General features: G+C 48.1%; 7 protein-coding genes across 7 annotated transcripts; 4 read left to right on the top strand and 3 right to left on the bottom strand.

Annotated features, from left to right (window-relative positions):
• Positions 1-6,431: 6,431 nt before the first annotated feature.
• PV08_09505 (uncharacterized protein) lies at positions 6,432-8,411 on the bottom strand (the record flags this gene model as incomplete). Its single annotated transcript, XM_016383822.1, has 1 exon — positions 6,432-8,411. One exon carries the CDS (start codon positions 8,409-8,411, stop codon positions 6,432-6,434), a length of 1,980 nt encoding a protein of 659 aa, XP_016232445.1.
• Positions 8,412-8,769: 358 nt separating this feature from the next.
• PV08_09504 (uncharacterized protein) lies at positions 8,770-10,357 on the bottom strand (the record flags this gene model as incomplete). The annotated part of the gene is made up of 2 exons (XM_016383821.1): positions 8,770-10,094; positions 10,159-10,357. The coding sequence occupies 2 exons, from the start codon at positions 10,355-10,357 to the stop codon at positions 8,770-8,772; spliced, it is 1,524 nt and encodes a 507-aa protein (XP_016232444.1).
• Positions 10,358-11,392: 1,035 nt separating this feature from the next.
• Positions 11,393-12,960, top strand: PV08_09503 (uncharacterized protein; the record flags this gene model as incomplete). Its single annotated transcript, XM_016383820.1, has 3 exons — positions 11,393-11,401; positions 11,451-11,581; positions 11,640-12,960. 3 exons carry the CDS (start codon positions 11,393-11,395, stop codon positions 12,958-12,960), a joined length of 1,461 nt encoding a protein of 486 aa, XP_016232443.1.
• Positions 12,961-14,002: 1,042 nt separating this feature from the next.
• On the top strand, positions 14,003-14,812 carry PV08_09502 (uncharacterized protein; the record flags this gene model as incomplete). The annotated part of the gene is made up of 1 exon (XM_016383819.1): positions 14,003-14,812. The coding sequence occupies one exon, from the start codon at positions 14,003-14,005 to the stop codon at positions 14,810-14,812; it is 810 nt and encodes a 269-aa protein (XP_016232442.1).
• Positions 14,813-15,510: 698 nt separating this feature from the next.
• PV08_09501 (uncharacterized protein) lies at positions 15,511-17,919 on the bottom strand (the record flags this gene model as incomplete). Its single annotated transcript, XM_016383818.1, has 1 exon — positions 15,511-17,919. The coding sequence occupies one exon, from the start codon at positions 17,917-17,919 to the stop codon at positions 15,511-15,513; it is 2,409 nt and encodes an 802-aa protein (XP_016232441.1).
• Positions 17,920-19,442: 1,523 nt separating this feature from the next.
• Positions 19,443-21,272, top strand: PV08_09500 (uncharacterized protein; the record flags this gene model as incomplete). The annotated part of the gene is made up of 1 exon (XM_016383817.1): positions 19,443-21,272. The coding sequence occupies one exon, from the start codon at positions 19,443-19,445 to the stop codon at positions 21,270-21,272; it is 1,830 nt and encodes a 609-aa protein (XP_016232440.1).
• A 1,212-nt stretch (positions 21,273-22,484) lies between these two features.
• On the top strand, positions 22,485-23,765 carry PV08_09499 (chlorophyll synthesis pathway protein BchC; the record flags this gene model as incomplete). The annotated part of the gene is made up of 2 exons (XM_016383816.1): positions 22,485-23,380; positions 23,579-23,765. The coding sequence occupies 2 exons, from the start codon at positions 22,485-22,487 to the stop codon at positions 23,763-23,765; spliced, it is 1,083 nt and encodes a 360-aa protein (XP_016232439.1).
• Positions 23,766-23,813: the final 48 nt, after the last annotated feature.

Genomic DNA, 23,813 nt, shown 5'->3' with positions numbered 1-23,813 from the left:
GCCTGGTTCTCGATTTCGCTTGAGACACTTATTAGTTAATACTCTGGTAAAGCCTCGTCATCACAAGACTGTTTAACTAAACATGTCTAAATATGTCAGGTCTCTACACGTATTTCACGCCTTAAGTATTCACACAGTAAGAAGTATATCTTGCTATACTTCCTTTATCATAACACTTAATATATTGAAACTAAATCTCGAGCCTTAATCAATAAAATTAATCATAGTCACCCTTTTTAAGTCCTTGGATTGGGATAACTAGTTCACTTCCATTAAACTATATACTAAACACTAAGAGATATAAAAATATATTGACCTTAATATTAGTAACCCTTTTACTCCAAAATATTCACTTATTCTAGACTTACAGGACTTATATCAAGATAACTAGATCTTAGAATAATAACGATTAAATCTTCGCTTTATAGAGTGGTAATAAGAGTAATAATGTAAGTAATATAAAGATAAACTTAAGATCATTTATGCCCTAAGTATTTAGATTATAGAAATAGTCTCGATTAACCTTATAGTATACCTAGAAGAAGAACACTCTTCTTACATAACTTTTCGATAGCTTCGCTAAAGCTTTACTCCCATTAATCGAGCTAGAGAACTAGATATTCTAGCTAAATAAAAGAATATTATTAAGTCTTTAAGAATTTATTAATAAATAGATAATTAGCTAGATAAGTGACTAAAGATCTATAATAATACTTAATATTTAAATATATTAATCGCCATAAAAAGATCTTCTATCTATAAGTTTTTATAAGCCATTAAAACACTTAACTTAATCTTCTTTATAATGAAGAACATCAAGATACTAAGTGACAATTTTATCTCTAACTTTTATAAGTTAGTTAAGTTCTTTCGCTAACTTAATAGCCTTAAGAAGGACTTAAAAAAAGGAAATATTCTCTTATATAACTTCTTTATAACTCTAGAAGATTAAAAGACTAAGAATTAACCTTTAATATACAAGATTTACAATGTTTCTTAGTGATATACTTAATATCTTTATATTGTTAAGTTAATAAGACTTTAAAATTAGAAACCTAATTCTATAAAATAAACTATTTATAAGGAAATAAAGAAGAACTCTATTTATATAAAACGATTTAAGCGAGCTATAGAAAGAGTCACTAACTTAGTATCTAAGTTTTTCTTCTTCTCTGTAAAAAAACAAGAAAAGAAGATAATATTCATTATGATAATGATCTACTTAGGGTCTTTATACTTAAGATTAATTAATAAGAGTCTATATAATAAGTGGATTCTAGACTTAAGATTTAATATTTATATATACTGACTAGATACACTAGGCTACACTTCTTAATATTCTTCTCGCTTTAATAAGACACTAACTTATGATATTAATAAATATTTAATCAAGTTAATTAAGATAATCATTATTAATATAATGTCTTTTATAGAATCTACTTATATTATTCTTATAAATATTCTCTATATTTAAGGCTTTATAACTAAAGTGATCTTGTTATTAAGAATAATAACTAAGAATATTCACTTTATAACTAACTTTTCTCTCGAAATAAAAGAAATATTTCTCTGAAATAAAATCTCTATTAAGTATATATATAATTATTATAATTACTTAATATTTATATCTTATAAATATATAATATTAGTAATAATTATATAATTATATAAAAAACTCTTATATTTAGTCTTTACTTAATATAGAATCTTAGAACACTCTAGCTTAAACATTATTAAATATTTATTAGATATTATTAAGAAAATATAAGTCTTAAAATAAGACGCTCTTAGTACTGCGAAATATAAAATCTATATACTTATAAAGTCTAGATAATAAATCTCACAAAATCTTTATAATAATGAGAAATAAAGAGATAAGTTATTAGACTAAATAGCCTTTAATATAGTTCACTTTACTAAAGAATAAGTCATGAATTAATATATAAACCACTTATAAGACTTTTATATCTATATAAACTATATATTTATTTATAACACTTATTTCTAGGTAGAAGAACTTATTCTAGACTAGTTAGCTATAATATAAATATAATTTTATAAAACGCTAGTATTCTTATGTCTAGATAATAAGATAGCCCTTAATAAAGAATTCTATAATTAACTCTATAAACTAGAGATCACTATTAAGCACTTAGCCCCTTATATACTTGCTTAGAATAGCGCCACGAAGCGCTTAAAAGGCATTATTATATAGATAACTAGAGCTCTCAAGATTCAGGGCTATCTTTCTTACTTTCTATGGCTAGAACTAGTTAAAATAGCTAGTTATCTCATTAATTAAATATTATCTAGATCACTAAAATAAAAGACTCTTTATAAGGCTCTTTATAGAAGAAAGCTAATTCTTATATATCTTTACTTAATTAAATATAAGGTGTTTATTTATAACAAGTAAGTTTCTAGGCTCGAAAAGCTAGAGAATAAGGTAATAGTTAGCTAGCTAGTCGGCTATAATACGAGAAATATATAGCGTATTTAGATATTTATAAAATAGAGAATTCTTCGCTTTAGAGATATAGTATTTTATAATGATATACTATATAACTCTAGTGAAGTATAGATCGCGAAGTAACTCTATACACTTTTATAAGAACTTATTAAAGTCCTTAATATTAAAGCCCTTATTCTTAGCAGCGAAGTTAACAAATCCTCTCTTAACTAGAATCTCTTTATAGATCTTAATGATTCTGACACTATTCTTATTAATTAAAGATTATCCTCATTATTAGAAGAAGAAAGAAAAAAGATCTAACTTAAGAGGATAGAAATCGCCTTACTTACACTATATATAACACTTAAGGCTAGTATAGTATCTAGCGCGCTTAGTATTTAATAATCTAGAGTTATAAACAGCTTTTAGCTTAGCACTATTTTATAAATCTCTATAATATAAGAGACATTATTAAATCTCGCTAATTAGTTAGTTAGTTAGTTAAGCTCTTGTTTATTGTCTATTTTAGCTCCTAAAAGGACTACATAGACATGAACTTCGACTTCCAGCTGCAAAAACCTCTGTATATTCTCAGAGGAAAAGCTAACTTATTGCTATGCCGTTACGCTTCTTCTGCGAATCATGTGCGCCATATATACGCCTTAGCTTTGCTCTCACCGCCGTCTTGGCACCGCACATTCTCTTTCAGAGAGCTATTGCTTTGTCTATAGTAGCCGCACAATTGTCTGCCTATTTATTAAGCCCTTATAGCTTAAAGTGTGGAAGTCCTTCACGATAAGGGCGATATACCATAGTCCTCTCAGTCGACTCGCCGACATTACTACTACGTTTTCCGTGCTGTTCCTCTGTAGATCGCTTTCCTCGAATGGCTTTGCCTCGCTGAGCTGTCTCTGATAGTGCTGCGACATTGTAGAGACTCTCTTGCGTTCCTGTTACTGCTTGTTTGGTATTTCTATTCTTGTGTAGCTTCTCTTGAGGTATCCTTTCCGTGCCGGATCGTCTTCTGAGAGTGTAGTTGTCGCCCAGTTTCGTTGGCCCTCCTTACGAGGGTGCGTGGGAACGCTGCTGCGCTGGTTAAGGGGTGTTCAGGTATATCGTAGACGTCTCGCAGGGTAAACGACAGGTAAACGCAGGGAAACTAGTTCTGGTTTCCTGTTGGTTTGCTCTTTTTGTTCCAGCAGAGGGACCGTTACCCTGCCTTCTTATACTCGAGCGTTCTAGCTATTCCATCCCTGCGTCGCGCCTGCGATGAACCTGTAACCCTCGATCGTTCAGGGGGAGAGAGCGCCGCTCGAAGGCTTATCGTGTAGTGTTGGTCAATAATTAGTGTGCGGAAGGTCGCGAATCTTCCAGCAGGGACCTCATACTCTTCCTTCCACTCCGCGACTCGCCTGCGCGTCGCACTCTCACCACCTGCTGCGTCTCTATGTTGGCTCTTCTGTTCACTCAGAAGGTTCCCAGGCGCTCCCACGTGGAGGTACAGAGTCCGACTTTAGCGCCCAATCTCGCTAATTAGATTACGCCATTTTTGGTAACTACTTCAGATTCGATAATCACTATCTAATTAGATAACTTATATAATAATACTTTTATGATCTCTCTATATTTAAGTGAAATATTAGCTAACTTAGATAAGAATAATATTCTTTCACCTTATGAGTAATAACGATAATAGCTATTTAGATATCACTAGAACTACACTATATAACTAGTAAGCGACCCTTATAATCTTCACTTCTTTTATATAGTATTTAATAAGACGCTAAGCGAATAACAAAAGATTTATAGAGACAATCTTTCTTTCATACTATAGACTTATCACTAAATATTAATACACCCGCACAAGCGCCAATTTAAGGCGATTATAGATACAAAGTAAAGTCAAGTTCTTTAAAGCAAAATAATTAAGAAGGTAGAATATCTAGACACGCAAGAAAAGCAAGTTATCTCTCTTATATAGGTGTTTATATATAAGTTCGATAACGATAACTTTCTTACTAAATATAAAGTATATATATATATTTAAGGCGATTTACAATATTCTCAGGATAATATATATATAGTAATCCTTACGCTTAAGACTTTTCGCGCCTTTATAATCATTATGGCGTTCTTTAATCTTAAAATCTAGCAGGCCAATATTATCAATATCTTTCTTAACTCACTCATGAAAAAGGAGATCTATATCAAGTATCCTCAAGATTATTCTAGGCTAGAGAAGATTCTGCGCCTCTTAAAAACGCTCTATAATCTAAAGAAATCTTCATTATTGTGGTATAATATCTTTATAGCGACGCTTAAGGATCTAGAACTTATAGAGATACTTAATATTAACTATCTCTTTCAAGATAAATAAGTTCTAGTCTTCTTTTATATTAATAATATTATAATTCTCTATTATAAAAGCAAGAAAATTATATTTTACTAATTTATAATTAAGTTATAGAAACACTTTAAGTTTAGAGTCATGAAAGATATAAACTAGTTTCTTAAAATTTATATTCTGCGAGATTATAACAATAAAACTATTCACTTATCGCTTAACTTATATATTAATAAAATCATAGCCAAGTTCTATATTAAATAACTTAATTATTTACTTAATACTTCACTATTAACTAGTGAGTTATAACCTTATAAAGAATAAACCTCATTATAAGAGATTTATATATATTAATAATGTATTAAATCTATCTTATTCGCCTTCTATATAACTAGGCTAAATATCGTCTATACTCACTCTAAACTAGCTTAATTCCTAGTTAATCTATTAAGTGCGCACGTCAAGACCGTGAATAGAGTTATTATATATCTTTATTACACTAAATATTACTTAATTATATATAATAGTTAGTTCACATAACACTTTCTATATATATTAGACATCTCCTTTATAAATAACTTCAAAACCAGGAAAAGCTTAAATAGATATATTCTCACATTATTTAAAGAACCCATTAACTAAAAGTTAAGAAAGTAAAAGATAATCATAACCTCCTCCATCAAGACAGAACTCCTTACTCTATTAAACACTGTAAGTGAGATAATCTAGTGAAAGAGAATATTCTTGAATATTAATCTAGACCTAGAATAGACTTTGCCTCTCTTGTCAGATAATCTCTAAATAATTTGACTGCTAACAAAGAATGAGAAGTTATTAATATGGCTCCATTATGTTAATATTTATCGATATTGGCTTAGACAAGAGGTCTAACAAGAACGAATTAACCTTGATTGGACGCCGACTAACGACATAATTATCGACGGCCTCACAAAGCCCTTACCAAGACAGAGACATGAGATGTTCATGGAGCAACTCAACCTAACTGATATCCAGGAAATGCTATCCTGATGAATTTTCACTAACGACGATGGCTTCATTCCCTGAGGGGGTGTGTTGGACTAGGCTGAGTTGTGGGCGCTGTCAGTGACCATCTTTATAAGCTAAATACTCTCGCCTAGCGCCTTAGCGCCTTCGGCGGAACGCCGACGCCCTCACGTTCCTTGCAACTTTTGCAACACCATCAATTCACTGTTTTTAGTCATATATGACTATATTCTCGGACTTCACAAGGAGGCTTTCTCCCCGTCTAGAAACGTCGCCCGATAGAACGTCGCCCGAGGACGGCCGATGGCTCCACGCGGCGTGCTGTGCGACGGCGAGAAAGCCCTCCCTTGCAACGCTCCTTTTGCCTATATAATAGATAGAGATCTCCCTTCGAGAGAGGGAGGTCAGACTCGTCAATACATCCCATTTAGCCCCCCGACATCGCCTAGAACTGAGTGTTGCATAACACTAAGGCCTCCCATGGGAGGAGATCTCCTAGCCCTCTAATCATGCGCCAGGGGTCGGGCCCATGCAGTAGGTCACAGCATGCATGTATCTTATTTGGGGATTTTGAGGCTGTCGCCTGGTCGAGGGCGGAGGTTCATTTTGCCGACTATCACATTTTCGATTTTACGACATCCCGTCTGTCGCTGAGGGATCTCGACCCATGAAGACTTTGAATAGTCTCTTGCTAACCATGGGGCCAAGTCTCTTATCGCTCCAACCTCCATCTTTGTTGACACTCTTCCGCACATCTTCGAGAAGCAAGTTCCCGTGCCGATCGAAGCCCTGTACGAGTTTCCTGACACTGCCAAATTTGTCAACTATGCCGTAAGCCATGCTTGGCGTGACACGTTGAATCTCCTGCAGCATCTTCACAAAGGTGTCCCTAGGGTCATCTCCGGTGCGAACTTGGCCACCGTCCATGCAGAACGTTGCCGACTTGAGATTGAAATCGAGCTGAGCCTGTCGATACGGCCTCGTCGCAAGATGTTGGGTAAGAGCAGAGATCTGTGAGGCTGTGGTTCCGGGTGAGGTCGTATGATGGATGAGGATGGGCTGGTGTGCGAGTTGGAGGTGCAAGAGGACCTCTTCCGCCACCTCAGGCGTCACTGAGGAGAGGTCCAGGGTGTTGGTAGGTGGCTTCTTGCGCTTGCGATGCCTGGCTTGAGTTGCCCGCATATTTCCGGCCTCGAATTGATCAGCATCGGCCATCTGAGACCTAACAGCCGCGGTGTAGGCTCGATTCTTCGCATTTGCGTTTTTCTTAAGCCAACCACTCAATCCCTCGATAAGGTAGATGGGAACACAGCTGCCAAAGCGATGCCGGATGCTGGCGACGTGCTTGTCCAGATTGGATTTCATGCTGGCTTCGTCGATTGGCTCGGCGGTCACTGCTGACTTCGGGATGCACAGCATGGCCGCCAATTCTACCGCAGTGAGATGAATCAGCACATGCTGCTCTGGGACAACTCGGCTTGTCGAAAGGGGTTCCCATCGGCCTTCCTCATCGTTGTAAGCGGACTTGACTTTGCGACGCCAGGTGATGATATTGCCATATTGCATCTGCTCTGGGGCTTTGTCTGACAAGTCCAGTTCTGGGTCGGAATAGGTTACTTCTGCTCCCAAATTTTTCATGTATTCGTCCACCTGATTCCCTACACTCGTGCCCTGCAAGGAGCTTGCCATGTCGACAATCATTTCGGGCACGGCGTCCTTTTTGTTGGTTCGTGATTTGTTCGCCTCCGCTAGGTCAGCTGCTTTTTGCTTTTCCTGAGCCCTTAGTTCTCGTTCAAGCTTCTTGCGCTCTCTCTCGGCCTCTTTTTCAGCATCACGGCTCGCCTTTGCTGCAGCCCTCTCTGCGGCTTTGGCAGGGTCTACTTTGTTCGAGCCTTTGGCAACATTCTTGGTGGCTGCTTCTGCAGGACTTGAAGAGTTCTCAATATCATCAACCGGTAACGACCTGGTGTTTGCCGACCTCATTGTCGCCAGCGCTGTCGTCTGCGATCTGTGGTGCCTGTGCCTGCCACCTGCAACGGGTTCTTGGGAGAGAACGGCTAGTAAGTTGGCTGTTCGGTGTGAATATTGGCGCTGTGTATCGTCCGTTGGGCCAGAGCGGGACACATTGACGTCTATATCACAAGACTCATCCAATATGTCCTCAAACACTTCGAAGGGCCGAGGCTTGCTTAGTTTTAGATTTGCGCTATGTTCACCTTCTGGGAGCGACGAGGTGAAAAGAATTTCATCTACCGCCTCGGTCCTGCACAAGCCAGACGGTCTGGACTTGAGTTCGCCATTTGCATCGAACTTGAGCTCTGGCACAGAAGAGGTCTCGGAGGAGAGTTCGTAGACCGGCTGTACAGTTCTCTCTCCGAGAGCAGACGGCTTACTTCCTTGCGTTAAGATTTTGGGCAACTCGGGAGTCAACCTTTGTTTTTTCGACGGTCGGTCAATCGCAAAATCGATGGATCCAGTGTCATCAAAGTCGTCCACATCCTCGAAAATTTGGGTTAAGACTGTCGCAGCAACGGGGTTGCAAGCAGAGTCTGAGCGCAAGGGCGCGGGTGGTGGCGAACTTGACGATAAGAGGTTTATGACTTCGGCCATCTTCGAGCGTGGGACGACATCAGCACTGGCAAGGACATGCAGATGCTGGGATGGAGAGATCAATGGAGACAGCGATGTCGCCAACAGGTCTACAGCGAGGACTCCAGGGAATGAATGTATGTATGATGATCGAGGGCGGCAGCGAGACCATCGCATTTGTTCCAGACTGGGAAAGGGCAAAACAATCTTGGCGCGTCACCACTTTTTCTCACGCGTCTGGGCAGGAAAACTACATACTTGGACATGTAGCTCGAAAACCTCACAACTGGTGATTCCTCGAGTAGTCGACTCTAGATACTACGGCCAAGAGCAGCAGAGTTGTCGTTTGTACACTTTGAATTTATCATCATGTGTCTATTCAGGGCTCCGCGGCTGGAAATAATTTGACCGCCTCGTCAGCGTCCGAGTGCATCCTCCGAGCGCGGGCAAACTCGGTCACTCGTCTATCTCCACGACCATATTTCGCTTTGATGATGGTCGCAAACAAGGCCGCGGCAAAGGCCAGCACAAGCCAAAGGCCGAGCACAATATCTTTTCTCTCCAGGAATTTGCTTCTCTTCTCCTTGAGCATCCGGTCCATCTCGAGACTGAATTTGCTGGCCATAGTGGGCCGCGAAAACTGCTCACGAACTCGCTCCTTGCCGCTCTGGCCGAGCTGACGAAGGTCTGACGCGCTCATTGTGCTGACCAGTCTCATGATCTCGGTCCAATCCTCGAGGTTGGACACATCGCGCAACCAACCAGTTTTCCCGTCGACTATGGTTTCAAGGGGACCACCGGTGTTGGAGGCCAGCACTGGAACTCCATGTAGCATCGCTTCCACGGGTACGATACCAAAATGTTCATTTGTAGGAGTGTAAAGCAATAGCTGCGCGTTGTTGAGCAGCGTCTCCTTGAAGGGGCCGGGCACAGATAACAGAAACAAGACCTGGATGTCATCAGGAATGGCAAGTGCTGTAGGGGCTGTCCTCGCTGTTGCTGTTGCCAATCCTAGACTTTCAGCTAGCTCAACCAGTTCTTTGTGATACTGAACGTTTTCAGCCACTCGCTGGTCATACCCACCAGCCAGTACCAACCGCGCACCCTGACGCTTTTTGGACGATAAATTGTGATAGGCTCTAATGGCGACGCCTACATTCTTCTTGCGCTCAAACCTGTTTATACTGAGGAAGATCTTGAATTTGCCGTCCCACAGTGGCTTCTCCTGCACCGCAGCTTGACTTGCTTGAGCTGACACGTCAACGCAAGGGTAGATTACCCCGACCGATCCGGCCAGATCCGGCCAAGTTCTAGCAGCCACCGATTTTGTGAAGGTCGAATTGACGACGATCTTGTCACTTGCACTCATGCTCCAGCCTTCCAGCCAGTCAAAAGGGAGCCTGTATATGGATTTGGCCAAGCCAAGCAGGCCCGCTGTGTGACGATCTGCTAGGAGCTGATCGGGGAAGTGGCAGTAGAACAAAGTGCGTTGTTGAGAAGGATACAGCCATCTCAGTAAGGGGACGCAGGCAGATAGCTGGTCAACCACAAAGACACTCGGCTGCAGCTGATCCAGCTCATTGCTGAAAAGTGAGATGGCGAGGACAAGGTGAATCTGACGGAGGATGGCAAGAAGAATGTGGAAGCGATTGAGGAGAGTGGGAGGGAAAAGGCTGTTGCCGCGAACTCGGACATCTAAGGTGCCTATACTCACAAATCTGTCAATGCTTTAGCCAACATCGTAGCGGAAGAGAGAGCTGTGGCTGACCATCTCGAGCTTCTTCGAAGCAATGTTGAGGATCACAGTGGGAAGTGAAGATGGTGACTTTGTGCCCCTGCTCTTGCAAGCCCACAGCAGCATCGACAATGAGACGCTCTGCACCACCGATACCCAGATCTGGATGGATGAAGATAACGCGTCTGTTGGATTCTGTTGATGCCTTGGAGACCTTGCCAGAAGATGACATGGTCGACAATGGTCATGAATCGCAGGGGGATTGGGCAAAGGCCGTGGGAAGAGTCTATGGTATGTACCTTGAGTTCTTGACCAGGAGGCAGATTGCGCCCACTCTCGGCTGACCTTCCACTCTGAGGCACGCTGCAGAGCAAGGTACTAACACTAATGCGAATACGAATACGATAACGAACGCCTGGGGAGAGGCGCCTACAAAGAGGCCACACGGCAGTATGGGATATCCCAGTCTATTCCGACCGATCCTATGACTATGCTGATCCCTGAGCCCTGAGCCAACTGTCTTGTTGCGTAAAATATTCGTCCCAAGGCTTGGAGCTATCCCGCCGAGCAAAAGCAAGGAATGTGAGATGCATTGGCGTTGCGCGTCTTTGTCTTGTAAACATGCTCGGCGGTGGCACCAAAGTCTTGTTCGTCTCCTGGGTCTGACGGTCGTCGATGTCTTGGAGGTACACGGACAGCTCAGATGGTACTGAATCTGTGGTGGCCCGTCGTCGTTGATGGATTTCTTGGACTCTTGGTGCATCCCCCAAGGTTCAAGATCCCACAAGGGCAATTTCCCGCAGCCGATGCCTGGGTTCGAATTGCGAGGGCAGAGATGGCTTCTGCGCAGAGATCCCATTGGCGGCGACGAACTCGACGAGTAGAAGCGCAGGTTGCATCGATCATCCCTGTCAAACCATAATGCACCAAGGTTATTCCAGATTGCGCTATACGGGGCTCCGCGGTGGTGAAGGCGCGAGAGATAAGAATAAGCTCATTTGTGCAATACAAGTAACAATGTCCGCCGCAGCTCCGGCTCGTTCGTTGTCGTTTCTATTGTCGTCTTCACGTCGACCTCTTTGACCTCTTCCGCTTCTTGACATTCGCTTCTTGCCCTCGTTGGCTCTTTCTCTCGTTGGGAAACTGCGCCCCTCGTTTCTACACCATTTTGTCCGGTTCAACGCCCGACTGTCCCTCGCTCATCACACTTTTTAGATCGCGTAATTCCAGCACTTCTCGATCAGTTGGTGCTGCGATAGCTTTCGCCATGGCCCAGGTAAGGCTGCTATCACCTCGATGTCGATCGCGGGACTGATAAAAGACAGTTCAAAGCTATGGTCCTCGCGCTCGTCGCGCTATTTGCCTCCTCCGCCTTCGCCGTGGCCCCTCTGGTCGTCAAAGGTGCGGATTTTGTCAACAGTATCGATGACACTCGCTTCCAGATCATCGGTGTCGCGTAAGAGATGGACTCTTGTACCGCGGTGGATGTCAATACTGACCTGCTTGCGATGCAGTTATCAGCCCGGTGGTTCCTCCGGCTTCGACCCTGCTTCTGGTGTCGACCCCCTCAGCGATGCTTCCGTCTGTCTCCGTGATGCCGTCCTCATGCAGAGACTGGGTGTCAACGCTGTTCGTGTCTACAATCTGGACCCCGATCTGGACCACACCGACTGTGCCAACATTTTCAACGCGGCCGGCATCTACATGATCCTCGACGTCAACAGCCCATTGCCCAACCAGTCCCTCAACCGGGGTGCTCCGTGGGAATCGTACAGCGAGACCTACTTGGAGCGTGTCTTCAAGGTGGTCCAAGACTTTATCGTTTTCAACAACACGCTGGGCTTCTTCAGTGGAAACGAGGTGATTAATGAAGACTCGGTGCCTCAAGTTCCAGCCTACATCCGAGCCGTGACCAGAGATATCAAGGACTACATCGCGGCTCATTCCGACCGCCCAGTTCCCGTTGGGTATTCGGCCGCCGATGTGCGCCCGCTCCTGATGGGTACATTCAATTACCTGTCTTGCAGCCTCTCGAACGAGACCAGCTCCAAGATTGATTTCTTTGGTCTGAACTCGTACTCGTGGTGTGGTGATGCCACGTTCGAGTCTTCCGGCTATGATGTCCTGGTCTCGGACTTTAGCAACACCACCATTCCCATCTTTTTCTCCGAATATGGCTGCAACAACGTCTCGCCCCGAACCTTCACCGAGGTTCCCGCACTGTACGGGCCGGAGATGACGGGCGTCTTCTCCGGAGGGTTGATCTACGAGTACAGCGAAGAGCCCAACAACTATGGCTTGGTGAACCTCAACAGTAATGGCACCGCGTCACTTCTCGTCGATTATGATAATCTCCGCAAGCAGTATGATGATCTGGACATTGCCTCGTTGGAGAAGGCCAATGCTACCGCGACCTCGTTGACACCCCCGGAGTGTGCCAGTAGTCTCCTGAGCGGTGCTAATTTTACCCAAGCCTACGATATTCCCGCGCGCCCCGACGGCGTGGACGATCTGATCAAGAACGGTGTGGATGGCACCTCTTCGGCCAGCAACGAGGCTGTCACCGACACCAAGCCCACCCAGACAGTCTATGCCACCAACGGGCAGGTGATCACTGGCCTCGAATTGAATGTTCTGGAGTGGGACCAGAGCAACTTGCCGGGCAATAACACCAGTGGAACTACCCCAGCGTCTCCATCAGGATCAACCGCCTCGACATCCACCAGCAGTGGCAGTACACCATCGAACACGAACGCAGCTCCGCGGGCCGACACCATCAAGTTTGGTTCTCTGTTGATGGGTGCTGCGGGTGTGGGCATGTACCTGCAGTTGTAAACCATCACCCGCCTTGCAGCAACGACACGTGTGACGTTGTTGAGAAGACAAAAGTCTATTTCTTCTTCGAGACTCACGATTCACTTCAATGGACATATTAGGGTTGGACTTTGCAGGAGCCAAGGTCTGTGCAGAACATAAGAAAGATCCATGCTGCCAATGATTTCATGAGCAGAGAGAAAGAATAGATACTCGTAGTATTGTACGGAGCACTCTCAAGGCCTAGTATTCACGTGCAAGGAGGCTTAATTGCCACAGTAATGGCTTGTCTCTTGCTTTGTGTCCTCCGGTCTCTGATCTCATGCCTCTGGCCTCTTGTATCGCTTCCCCTGGTGTCTCCGGCTAGAAAATCCCAACTTGGGCCCCGTCGCAGCTCGTCCAGGGGAGCAGGGAGGGCGCGTACCAGGGTTCAGGGTCTCGCGGATGATGTGATGGTCCAGCGACCGCGCAAATCTTGCTGGGATCGTTGCTCCTCTGGTGCATCATAGACATGCAGCCTGGGACGTGCTGTATTTCCCCGGTCCCTCTCGTGGTGCGTGCATCGAATAGCATCGTGATGATGTGTCAATGTCCCCGGTGTCGAAAAAGTCTGATCGCCGTCTCAGTCCTTGGCGCCACTTGTCGTCGACATCGAGCCAATGGCGGCGCGGGAAGATCTGCTGTGGCTGAGGCTCCATGTCGTCATGATGTGGCGAAGCAGCTGCTGATTGGCGGGTGCCCTGTTTTTCAGCTCCCCTCATGATGCAGCGATCGCCGCCACCACGTCACTGCGCCGCATTCGACATGACAACAAGACAAAAAGCATTTTACACCAGGTTACGAACTCAACAACCGCGCACAGGGGAATCTTGTCCCTGTCCAACCCGCTTTGGCCCCAACCTACAAAGACCCCAGCCTCCCTCATACTGCACTTGTTCTCATCTCCCTATCGAGAACTTCCATCCGACAACCAGCAACAGGCAACTCTGCGCTCATTACCCTTCTCCCCCTCCCCTACCACTCCCTCGTTCACACAAACACACAAACACACAAACACACCACAATGGCCTTTGGTGGCGCCCTCCTCCGCTTCGGCCAGACCGGCCTGCGCATCCTCGAATTCGCATGCGCGGCCATCGCCCTCGGCATCTACAGCTACTTCCTCGCGGTGCTGTCGAACCACAACATGAGGATCCCGACGTGGGAAAAGGCGGTCGAAGGCATGTCGGGCGCGGCGTGCCTGTACCTGATCTTCTGCATCCTGCTGACCCTCTTCCTCGGCGCGATCCGGTTCTTCGCCTTCATCGCCATCGTGCTCGACGTCTGCTTCGTCGGCTGCTTCGCCGCCATCGCGTACTACACGCGCCACGGCGCCAACTCGTGCCGGGGCTTCGTCAACACCCCGCTCGGCCGGGGCATCGACAACCAGTCCGCCCCCGGCGCCGGCGACTGGGGCTACGTGTGCAGCCTGAACACGGCCGTGTTCGCCGTGTCGCTGGTCAACGTCTTCCTCTTCCTCATCACCGCCGTCGTGCAGTTCCTCCTCGCCCGCCACCACCAGAAGGAGAAGCGCTTCGGCCCCAGCCCCAGCAACAACTACACCAGTGGCACCGGCCGCCGACCATTCTGGCGCCGAAACCGCAACAAGGACCTCCCCCGCGGCACTCGCGACGCCGAGATGGCCTCCGCTGGCGCCGTCGCCGCCGACCCCACTCACACCAACAACTACCACCACGGAACGACTGTCAGACCCAGCCACGAGACCGGCATGACGGGATCGACCGTGAACAACGGCGGCAGTTACCCTCTCGCCACGGAGCCCAAGTACGGTCAACCCGGTTACGGCAACACTACACACGGCACGAACTATTAGTTGACGAGCAGACGCTGCTCATGTCAAAACAAACAGCAACCTCTCCATCGAGGTGAATGGACAGCAACACATGCATGTACGAGTATTTTAAAATCAAGGAGTTAGCCCTCTGTTACGAAAATCAAAGTGAGGGGAAGATATCCGAGGGAGAAGGTGTATTGGGTTATTTCATACCTCGCGTGAAGCAACCCTCCTTGCTTCACGGCCCACGGTCGAATGTATGATCGCATGATCGTACCAACGGTGTCATCTCCGACCGGCAATCTATGCAGGCGAGATGACATGAAGATAGACGATGCATGACCGTGGTCACATGAAGGGAAGGAAAGAGAAAATCGGTGACAACCAGAATGCGCAAACAGGGTTATTTTACGAAGGTTGACGATAGATTATCACCAGGTATTCACAGCATACCTACCAAACTACCTCATGTTAATTCGGCTTATCAGCCACAGCTAATTAATACATCCATGAAAAGAAAATGAATAAAGTGATAAACCTGCTTCTTCGAGTGATACGTTGGAACATTACCAGCGTCTCGTGTATCTTCTTACGACTTGTTAACGTTATATCTATTCGACTCGGTGATTGGACGTTCTCAGTGAAACCCTCATCAATCACCGAGTGTTGTAACCAATTCTGTCACGTTTCGAAGTGCGACTGGCCTGAATTGTAGCTGATCGTGCTCTGCACAAGATTTAACTCGTATCTGTCACCAGCCCCAAATATGAAGCATCCATCCACTCAAGATCATCGGTAAATTCAGCTTCCGGAAGCGGCATGTCGTGCATGTCCCCCTCTGGGGCGATGTTGGATTCCTCTGGACAGTCACGCTTCCACTGTGCCATGTCCACGCCCTCGTCAAAGTGCCTACCGACGTGAGCCAACCGTTCATCCACACAGCTACTCAGGAAGCCACAGAAATAGCACGTGAGCTGGACGACGCTCAACTGCGTTGTATGCCTGAACCTATCTTGTGCTCCCGACGTAGCTGAGCCTTTCAGTGCAAAGGACCCCAGGTCAGCTTTATGCCAGCCGCGAAGGTGCTGCACAAAGTCCTGTTTTCGGTAGAAGGTGCGTTCGGTTTCTGGCCTGGTCCAACACCTCAGTGTATTGTGCCACGGGCAGTACACGCCTTTCGCAAATGGGCTTGCACCGCAAAAATCGCAGGATGCGCCGGGGCCCATCTTCTCGCAAATCCACGATTCCTCCAGCAAGTGTATAGACCTTTCGTGTTTCTTCCATATCTTCTTTTGAGCAAAGCTCTTGTCGCAGAAAGTACAGTGATACTTCCCTTGGGGCTCAAAAGCCTGCGTGAGCGATGGGAGCATATTGAAGGGTTGTTTGCTGCTGCTGCCCCATCGCCTCCGTCCTCGTCGACTACCCAATGACGCGTAGCTGGAGCGGGATCGTGCAGAACCAGCCGTAGATGCCGACGCTACAGATTTGGTCTTGCCTTGGTTTAGGATAGCCGTGGACAAAGTCGTGGTCAAATGTTCAACATTGCGTTCAGTGTCCAGCGAGTTCAACAGATGACTATGGTGTCCAGTCTCCCAACGGCGGCTCGAAAAAGCAGCACTGATTTCATTTTCCCACCAGCTCGATGTACCAGGTGTCAGAGACGGTTTTGTACAAGTCTCTGCTTCTCGCACAGAACCCTCTGGTCGAGCGAGTTTCTCTTGTTCCTCAATAAGCATCAAGGTTTCAGTAGTCCAATTGGCCAGTTCGTGTTTTATAGCCTTCACCACACTGCAGTCGATACCGTTTAGGGAGGAATGCAGCGAGGTACCCGGCTGGGTCTGTGACCACAGTGGACGCAAGATCAGCCACAGCGATGTTCTGATCTTGTCTAAATCACAGACAGGGTCCAACGAGGAGTCAAGGAGGCCACTGATAATGCCAGACAGCAAGTCCAGAGTTGTGTCGTCTAGTGAATAATATGCTTCCTCCAGAGTCCTCACAGACATCATCATTTGAGTCATTTCGAGCTCCAACAGCAAAAGTAGCCTCAAGAATGCCCTCTTCTGGCCAAGTGTAGAGTCTCGGACAAAGTGGCCCTTAGATAGAAGGATCATGTCGCATTGATTCAGTTGCCGATCCCAGAACACCTGAAACCTTCGCTGACTTGAACATGTACCTTGCTGAGAATTCTGGGGCCGGACCTCCTCCGGTAAGTGGCCAAACCACCACTCTATCATGGAGGGAGCATCTTGAGCTCGGTCTATTGTCGGACTGCTCCCGCGACCAGAACGGATGGATAAGTCTTCAGGGGTGCAGTTATCGTGACCGAGGTCGGAATCAGGCGCAGATGACGCTGACACATCCAAGGATCGTGCCCCTCTCTTGGACTCGGAAGCCTGTGAGGACTGCCTAGTAGACGGGTTTCGATCTCCGGGACCAGTGCGCATAGGGCGGGCTGTAGTAGGATCCTCGTCGAGCTGTCTTGCCAGCGTGTCTATGGAGCTGGAGCAATTCAGCATGGCATCGAGCTTACGTTGGCGAGTTCGACTCAGCCAGTCCCTCACTTGCTGAATTGTCAGGCCTGTTGACGCTGACAGGTCTGCTGCGGTTTCCGCACTCGCGTAGGGGCAGTCAAGATGCTTGACCAACCAGTCATGTAGAATCTTGATCTGGCGTGGGCTGAACTTGATTTTTTTCTGGTTTGGAAAAGGCATAGCTTTGTTATCGGAACCTTCCGCAGTCGTACTAGTCGTGGTTTGATTGGGTTGAGGAAAATCAATAGCATCATCTGGCTCGATGGGTGCTGAAGATGTAGCTATTAATGCAGACATATCATGTCTGGCGTCAATGGTGTCAATGGACCGGACTTTTTCAGTTGCGAATCCCAAGTCAGGGACTGGGTCCTGAGAGTCATATGCCATGAAGCTGTCAAAGTCGAAAAAGGATGTGTAGTCCAGGTGTTGATCTAGATCATCAGCACGAGCAGGGACTTCGGCACCTGGGAATGGTAAGGGAGCATCGGAGACGGGTTGTGAATGAGTGGCTCCTGCTACGTAGGAGCCAGTACCATGCTGGTCGCAAACATTGATTCCATCGCCGGCGTTTCTGCTCGAGCCTAGATTAAGCCCTCGCCGCGCCCCACTCATCTTGTTCCGCGAAGGAATCGAGGTCGAATTGACTTGACCTCGGGCGTGCGTAGGTCAGTTGATATCTAGTCAGCATAGTCGAAATGACTCTTGAGTAAAACTGGTATGAACTGTCCCCCAAATGCTGCAGTAGATTTGGAAAGGTGGTTGTGGAATGACTTCGATGTTGTCACGGTGAGGCTGACCAGCATTGAATTTCACGGTGCACGGCAAGGCACCAATCAGATTGCAGCACCGTGAATGCGAAACAAGCACCGTGTTGGTCTGCAGAGCGTCCAATGGTAACGCATTCGTGGAATCCGAGGTTCGACTGTACCTTAGATCATATATACATGGGATTGAGGATCAAGGGGACAAAGTCTTGACAATCAGGGTGCAGCGTGACGTGCTCAAATCATATTAGTAGGAGCCATGGAGGCAACGGCAGCAGCTCATCTCAGTACATCGCACTTGCCATACAGTCTTCAGCCCCGGAGTATCGAACAGAAATCGCCGTGAAATTCCCGGTCAACGCATCCTCAAGGTCTTCGCAGAAGTGGGAATTCTCGCTGGCAGATGCCCGAAGAATCGACCACTACTTCTCGATCATGTCACACACTCATCTGTCTCCCGAGGCGGTAGTTGGCATTGCCTTTGGCATCGTCGGGACAATATTAGGATTGCCCAGCATATATGTGGCCTGCAGGCATAACAAAGTTGAGAGGCGCGGACGAAGACATCCCGGTACAGCCACCTCATAAGATGGGGCTTGTCATGTCGACTAATGCTGATGGTCAACAGGAGCCCAAGCAGGTCAGATACAACTGCATAGCCCTGTGGCCAGGAGGAGACGATCGACGCTGTTCTGGGCGTACGAAGTCACTAGAGTGGTGAGAGTACAGGACGAGGTGCTGGAGTCGTGGGTTTGAAGGCCGTGGTGATCGTACTCGTGGGTGCAAGGAAACAGAGGTTGATCAAGAATGGGTTGAGGTGTCCGCGTCATCGTGAAGAGAGTGGTACATGTCGAGATTGGTGCGTATAATTGGGAGTGCCATGTTCCGTGTACCGTGCAGGGAGAATCCAGATATATTCAAGTAGGTAGAGAATGAGGGTGACTACCATGTACTGACCTGATGTAAGATGCTGTTATCTCTAGGCGGTTAGAAGGACGCGCTGCCTTAAGAAGAGGCTCATTAGGCTTCTGATTAGCGTGCCCACAGACCAGTTAAGCCCCATCGATAAGCCTTTCTAGCCTGGAACTGCCGCTAAATTCAATGACTGCGGGCCTGCGGCCACTGCCGGAACCTATATCGAAGCACTTCCTCAAGAAGTCCATCTGCACTCTTCGATCTTCGTTTCCTCACACGTTCAATACTACCAGAAGCCGTTTCACCCCGTTCAAAAGAGGAAAAAGAATCGAGAACTTCAGTCCCTTGCACCGCCTTCGAGATGGTTGTGAAAATGCGGCTCCAAGCGAGGCCGCCTCGATGAGCCCCCGAAACTCCCATACCACCCCAATCATCAAGACTTGCTCAACAATCATCATGCCCTTATCAAAGCGACCACCACCGTACGTAGAGGCGGAAGACCCCAAGAGGCCGCCGCTTCGATCGTCTCAAACCGAGGACCTGAATCACCACTCCATACCCGGCGATGAGATATCCGTGGACGAGCAAGCTGCTGTCCTGCAAGCAATGTCCCTGGAGTCACCACCAGGAATAGTCCAGTCACCAAGCAGCTATTCTCCCACATCTACCGAGTTCAGTCCTATAAGCCCCATCATAGCATCTGCTCCGACCACACCCTTGACACCAGCTACACCGACATCAGCAACGTCGTCCAAGTTCAAGTCGGTTCTGCAAGATGTTCGGTATTTCGCTGGTGGCCTGATCGCCCACCCTTATGAGTCTACCAAGCACTATTCCATTCTACGCCATTCTCACGGCTTGGTCTACTACAGTGGCTCCACGACTAATCTGGCCATCACCATCTTTTCGGACAGGGAGTTGCCACCCGATCGGACATTATGGCTGCAGCGCAAGGGTTTCTCCGGCAAAACTGGCTTGAAGATTGGCGGCCTGCTCGGCGCCCGGAGCACATGGATCAATGTGACTCCCACGGTCAAGGCGACCCCCGAGCAACTCAATCCGACTGACGAAAGGGCATGGCAGAGGGACATCAAGAAGTTTCTCAAAAAGGCCCCCAAGGAGATCCGTTCCCACCGAGTTCGCGAGACCGATGTACTCCGAATACCATGCGAGGCAGACGATGGCTATCTCAGGGTCGTCCTGTGTACGGCTGAGGGGAAGAAGGTGTTATGTGGAAGTCCCATATTCCGGCTAGCTTCCTCGACCACGGAATTCAGCACCCTCCGGGGGGCCTCGATCAAGACCATGCCGCTAGAGATGGGCATCAAAATCGGCCAGATCGTTGGGAACAACATCCTGTCAGCCACACTGACCCCTATCGCTGACCAGGCCAAGTCAGCGGTCACGGGTCAGGTGTCTCGGATCTATCAGCCCGGTTTGGCGGTGCAGGAAGCGGCGACCCTTGCATACGACAATAGCGGCGTACAGGACAAGATTGACAACGTGAATGAACAATATGACACTGCCCGGGAGAACGCCTACAGTTCCGTGCAAGAAGAGACGTATGATGCGTTGCAGCGACCGGATATCGTGGGCCCCGACACAGGTCCAGTGGCGCCATTCCCCGTTCGCTTTCACGGCAAAGTTGTGACGGGCACGGGTCGAAGTAGATCGATGTTGAACATCCCTACGGCGAATTTGTCCGGAGTGCCCGAGGACATCTTGGCGCGATACAAGGGTGTCTTCTTCGGCTGGGCAGCCGTGAGTTTGCCCAAGAAATTGGCTGCCGAGACTGCTGTGCCGAGTGACTGGTTCAAGGCTGTCATTTTCATCTCGCCGGACCCCGACAGGACGAGGACGGTGGTGCACAAGAACAGTGCGAGGGTGTATGTGCTGCATGATTTCCAGGGCGTTCAACTTGTTGATGCAAAAGTATCGGTGATGCTGATGGGGTATCTGCGAGCAATGCAGGATCTGAACCCATATGAAGAGCCCGACGTTGAATCTATGCAGTTTGACACGTACAAGGATATTGCCGTTACGACAGCGAGTCTGAACCGACCGGCCTGGACGGCTGAAGCGACCCTGGAGCGTGTAAAGTCAGCGGCGTCCAGTCGGACCATGAGTGAGCGGTACGTCGATTTCCGACAAAATACTCAGAGACAGATGGATCGAGTGCCGGTGAACAAACTTGGGATCCGGACCGAGGGAGCTGCGTTGAAGGACAAGTTGATTGGGGTTGGGGGCGTGTGGGTGCCGAGAGAAGCATTGTCATATACCACGTAGGTAGTGGTAGACATATGCAGAGGCGGTGGGTAATAATAATGTGTATCAGGTACTATAGCTAAGTAAGTACCTTATCGTCATTATTTTGGATGTGTGTGTCTGCCTCCTACGAGATACCTAATGTACCTTACTTTAGTATCCTGACTGATGGACATGCCTTAGATAATCCTCTGTCGGCGTTACAATGATCCGGGTCTCTCGCTCCTGTCGGCCAACCTTCCATTCTGTGGTGCTAAGTCACTTCCCCAGATTCGATCTAGTGCGATACTTTTGTATCTCATGATAAGTTATTGATAACCAGGCCGAGATTCCTATTGCGGTTTAGCTTACTCTGTCTCTCCTCATTTCGCCTCCTTCTTTCTTTGCCCCTCATTTTTCTCTCCCTCTCGCACCCCTCGGACTTTCCCAATTCAGGAAGCCGAAGCATCTGATCATCTTTCTTCTCAAGCACCACGTTGACGGGTGGCATGTCCGAGTGCGAGCATCCGGCATGTCCTTTTTCGAGTTAACTTGAGGTTGTTGTCCGTTCTGGCCCTCGAGCGGGGACAAACACCTGGTTGGTTGTGCGAGTAGAGTCTCGCGAGTTCGCTTCCGTCGCACGGCCAAAGAGGTCAGACAATCAACCCACACACGGAGAAAAGGGGAGACGGGAGGGAGGGACTTGTCCGGTTGTTTGCCCGGTGATGCCGCTGTCCTTTTTCTATACTCTTGTCTCTTACTGGTAGTCTAAGCGGTCGGATATTGTACTGTACAGGTACTTAAGATGGGATTGCTTCCAAGTTTCCTCCCTGTGTCGCATTGACTCGACTGGTCTTTTCTCATCTTCCCTCTCTCCCTCTCTCTCTGCCTTGGCCTCTGATTCTATCACCACCGCTAGCTCCGTTGCGGCCGCCGCAGACTCATCATCACCTCTCTCTCTCTCTCTCTTTACTTCGGCATTCTCACCTCCTGTTATTAATCGTGTAATCATACATCGTCGGTGGTCATCCAGCTAAGCTACTGGATATACACGGTAGTTGAACACTCGCTTATAAAAGGGACTCGTGTCTTTCTCCAACATCGCCAGCACACACAAACTCTCCAACCACCTCGGCAAGTCTCACCACCACCACCACACCCAGACACACACAACTCATTATTGACATCGTCTCACTGGCGTCTCACACGCCTAATCTTCCCACCACCCAAACGCTCAACTCATAATCAAAAACCATGTCAACAATGAACGCGGTCCGGTTCTACGGGCAACGAGACATCCGTCTGGACCAGATCCCAGTCCCGGCGGTGAAACCAGGGCAGGTCAAGATCGCGCCCAAGTTCTGCGGCATCTGCGGGTCGGACCTGCACGAGTACCTGGGCGGGGCGAACCTGATCCCGGAGGCGGGCAAGCCGCACCCGATCACGGGCGAGACGCTCCCGCTGACGCTGGGCCACGAGTTCTCGGGCGTGGTCGAGGAGGTGGGCGAAGGGGTGGCGCACGTCAAGCCGGGCGACCGGGTCTGCGTGCAGCCGATCATCTACGACGGCGACTGCCGCGCGTGCCGGCGAGGACTGGTCAACTGCTGCGACCGCAACGGCTTCGTCGGCCTGAGCGGCTGGGGCGGCGGGCTGAGCGAGCACATGGCGGTGCCCGCGAGCTGCGTCAAGCCCCTCCCCGACAACATCTCGCTCGAGGTCGGCGCCCTGATCGAGCCGCTCGCCGTCGGCTGGCACGCCGTGTCCATCTCGCCCTTCAAGCCCGGCGACTCCGCCCTGGTCCTCGGCGGCGGGCCCATCGGCCTGGCCGTCGTGCAGGCCCTGAAGGGCAAAGGCTGCGACAAGATCATCGTCAGCGAGGTCAGCCGTCGCCGGAGGGAGTTCGCCACTGAGTTCGGCGCACACCACGTCCTCGACCCCACCGCCGTCGACGTCGTGGCCGAGGTCGACCGTCTGACCGGCGGAGAGGGCGCCGATGTCGGCTTCGACGCCGCCGGCGTGCAGGTCGCCGTCGACAGCGCCTTCAAGGCCATCAGGGCCCGAGGCACCCTGGTCAACATCGCCGTGTGGGAGAAGAGGGCTACCTTGCAGATGAATGATGTCGTTTTCAGAGAAAGAGCCTATATGGGAGTGTGAGTGTGCTCCCTTTCCCTTTCCCTTTCCCTCGCCCTTGTCGTTCTGCCGTTTCCCATATCCCTATCCCATTTCTTCCGCCCCACACAAACAACAGTCGAGTGAGCTTCTAAGAACAAAACGAATGCTACTTCGAAAATCGCAACCCCCAACGCTGCTATATAACCCCCCGTAGCTAACACAGAAATCGATATTAGTGCAACGTATGCCCTGGGCGATTTCGAAGCCGTCATCGATGCCATCTCGTCTGGAAGGATGAAGCCAGAAGGTATGATCACCAAGAAGATCAAGCTGGACAAGGTGGCCGATGAAGGCTTCAAGACCTTGATCGAGGACAAGGATAACCACGTCAAGATATTGGTCGACGTGGGCGCTGGGATATGATTGTTTTTGGCGCGGGAAGGGAGGCGTGTGTTTCCAGCTGTGTTGTGG

The sequence above is a fragment of the Exophiala spinifera genome, assembly GCF_000836115.1.
Source record: "Exophiala spinifera strain CBS 89968 unplaced genomic scaffold supercont1.7, whole genome shotgun sequence".
Classification (NCBI taxonomy): Eukaryota; Fungi; Ascomycota; class Eurotiomycetes; order Chaetothyriales; family Herpotrichiellaceae; genus Exophiala; species Exophiala spinifera.
This window is presented reverse-complemented; position numbering and strand designations above follow the sequence as displayed.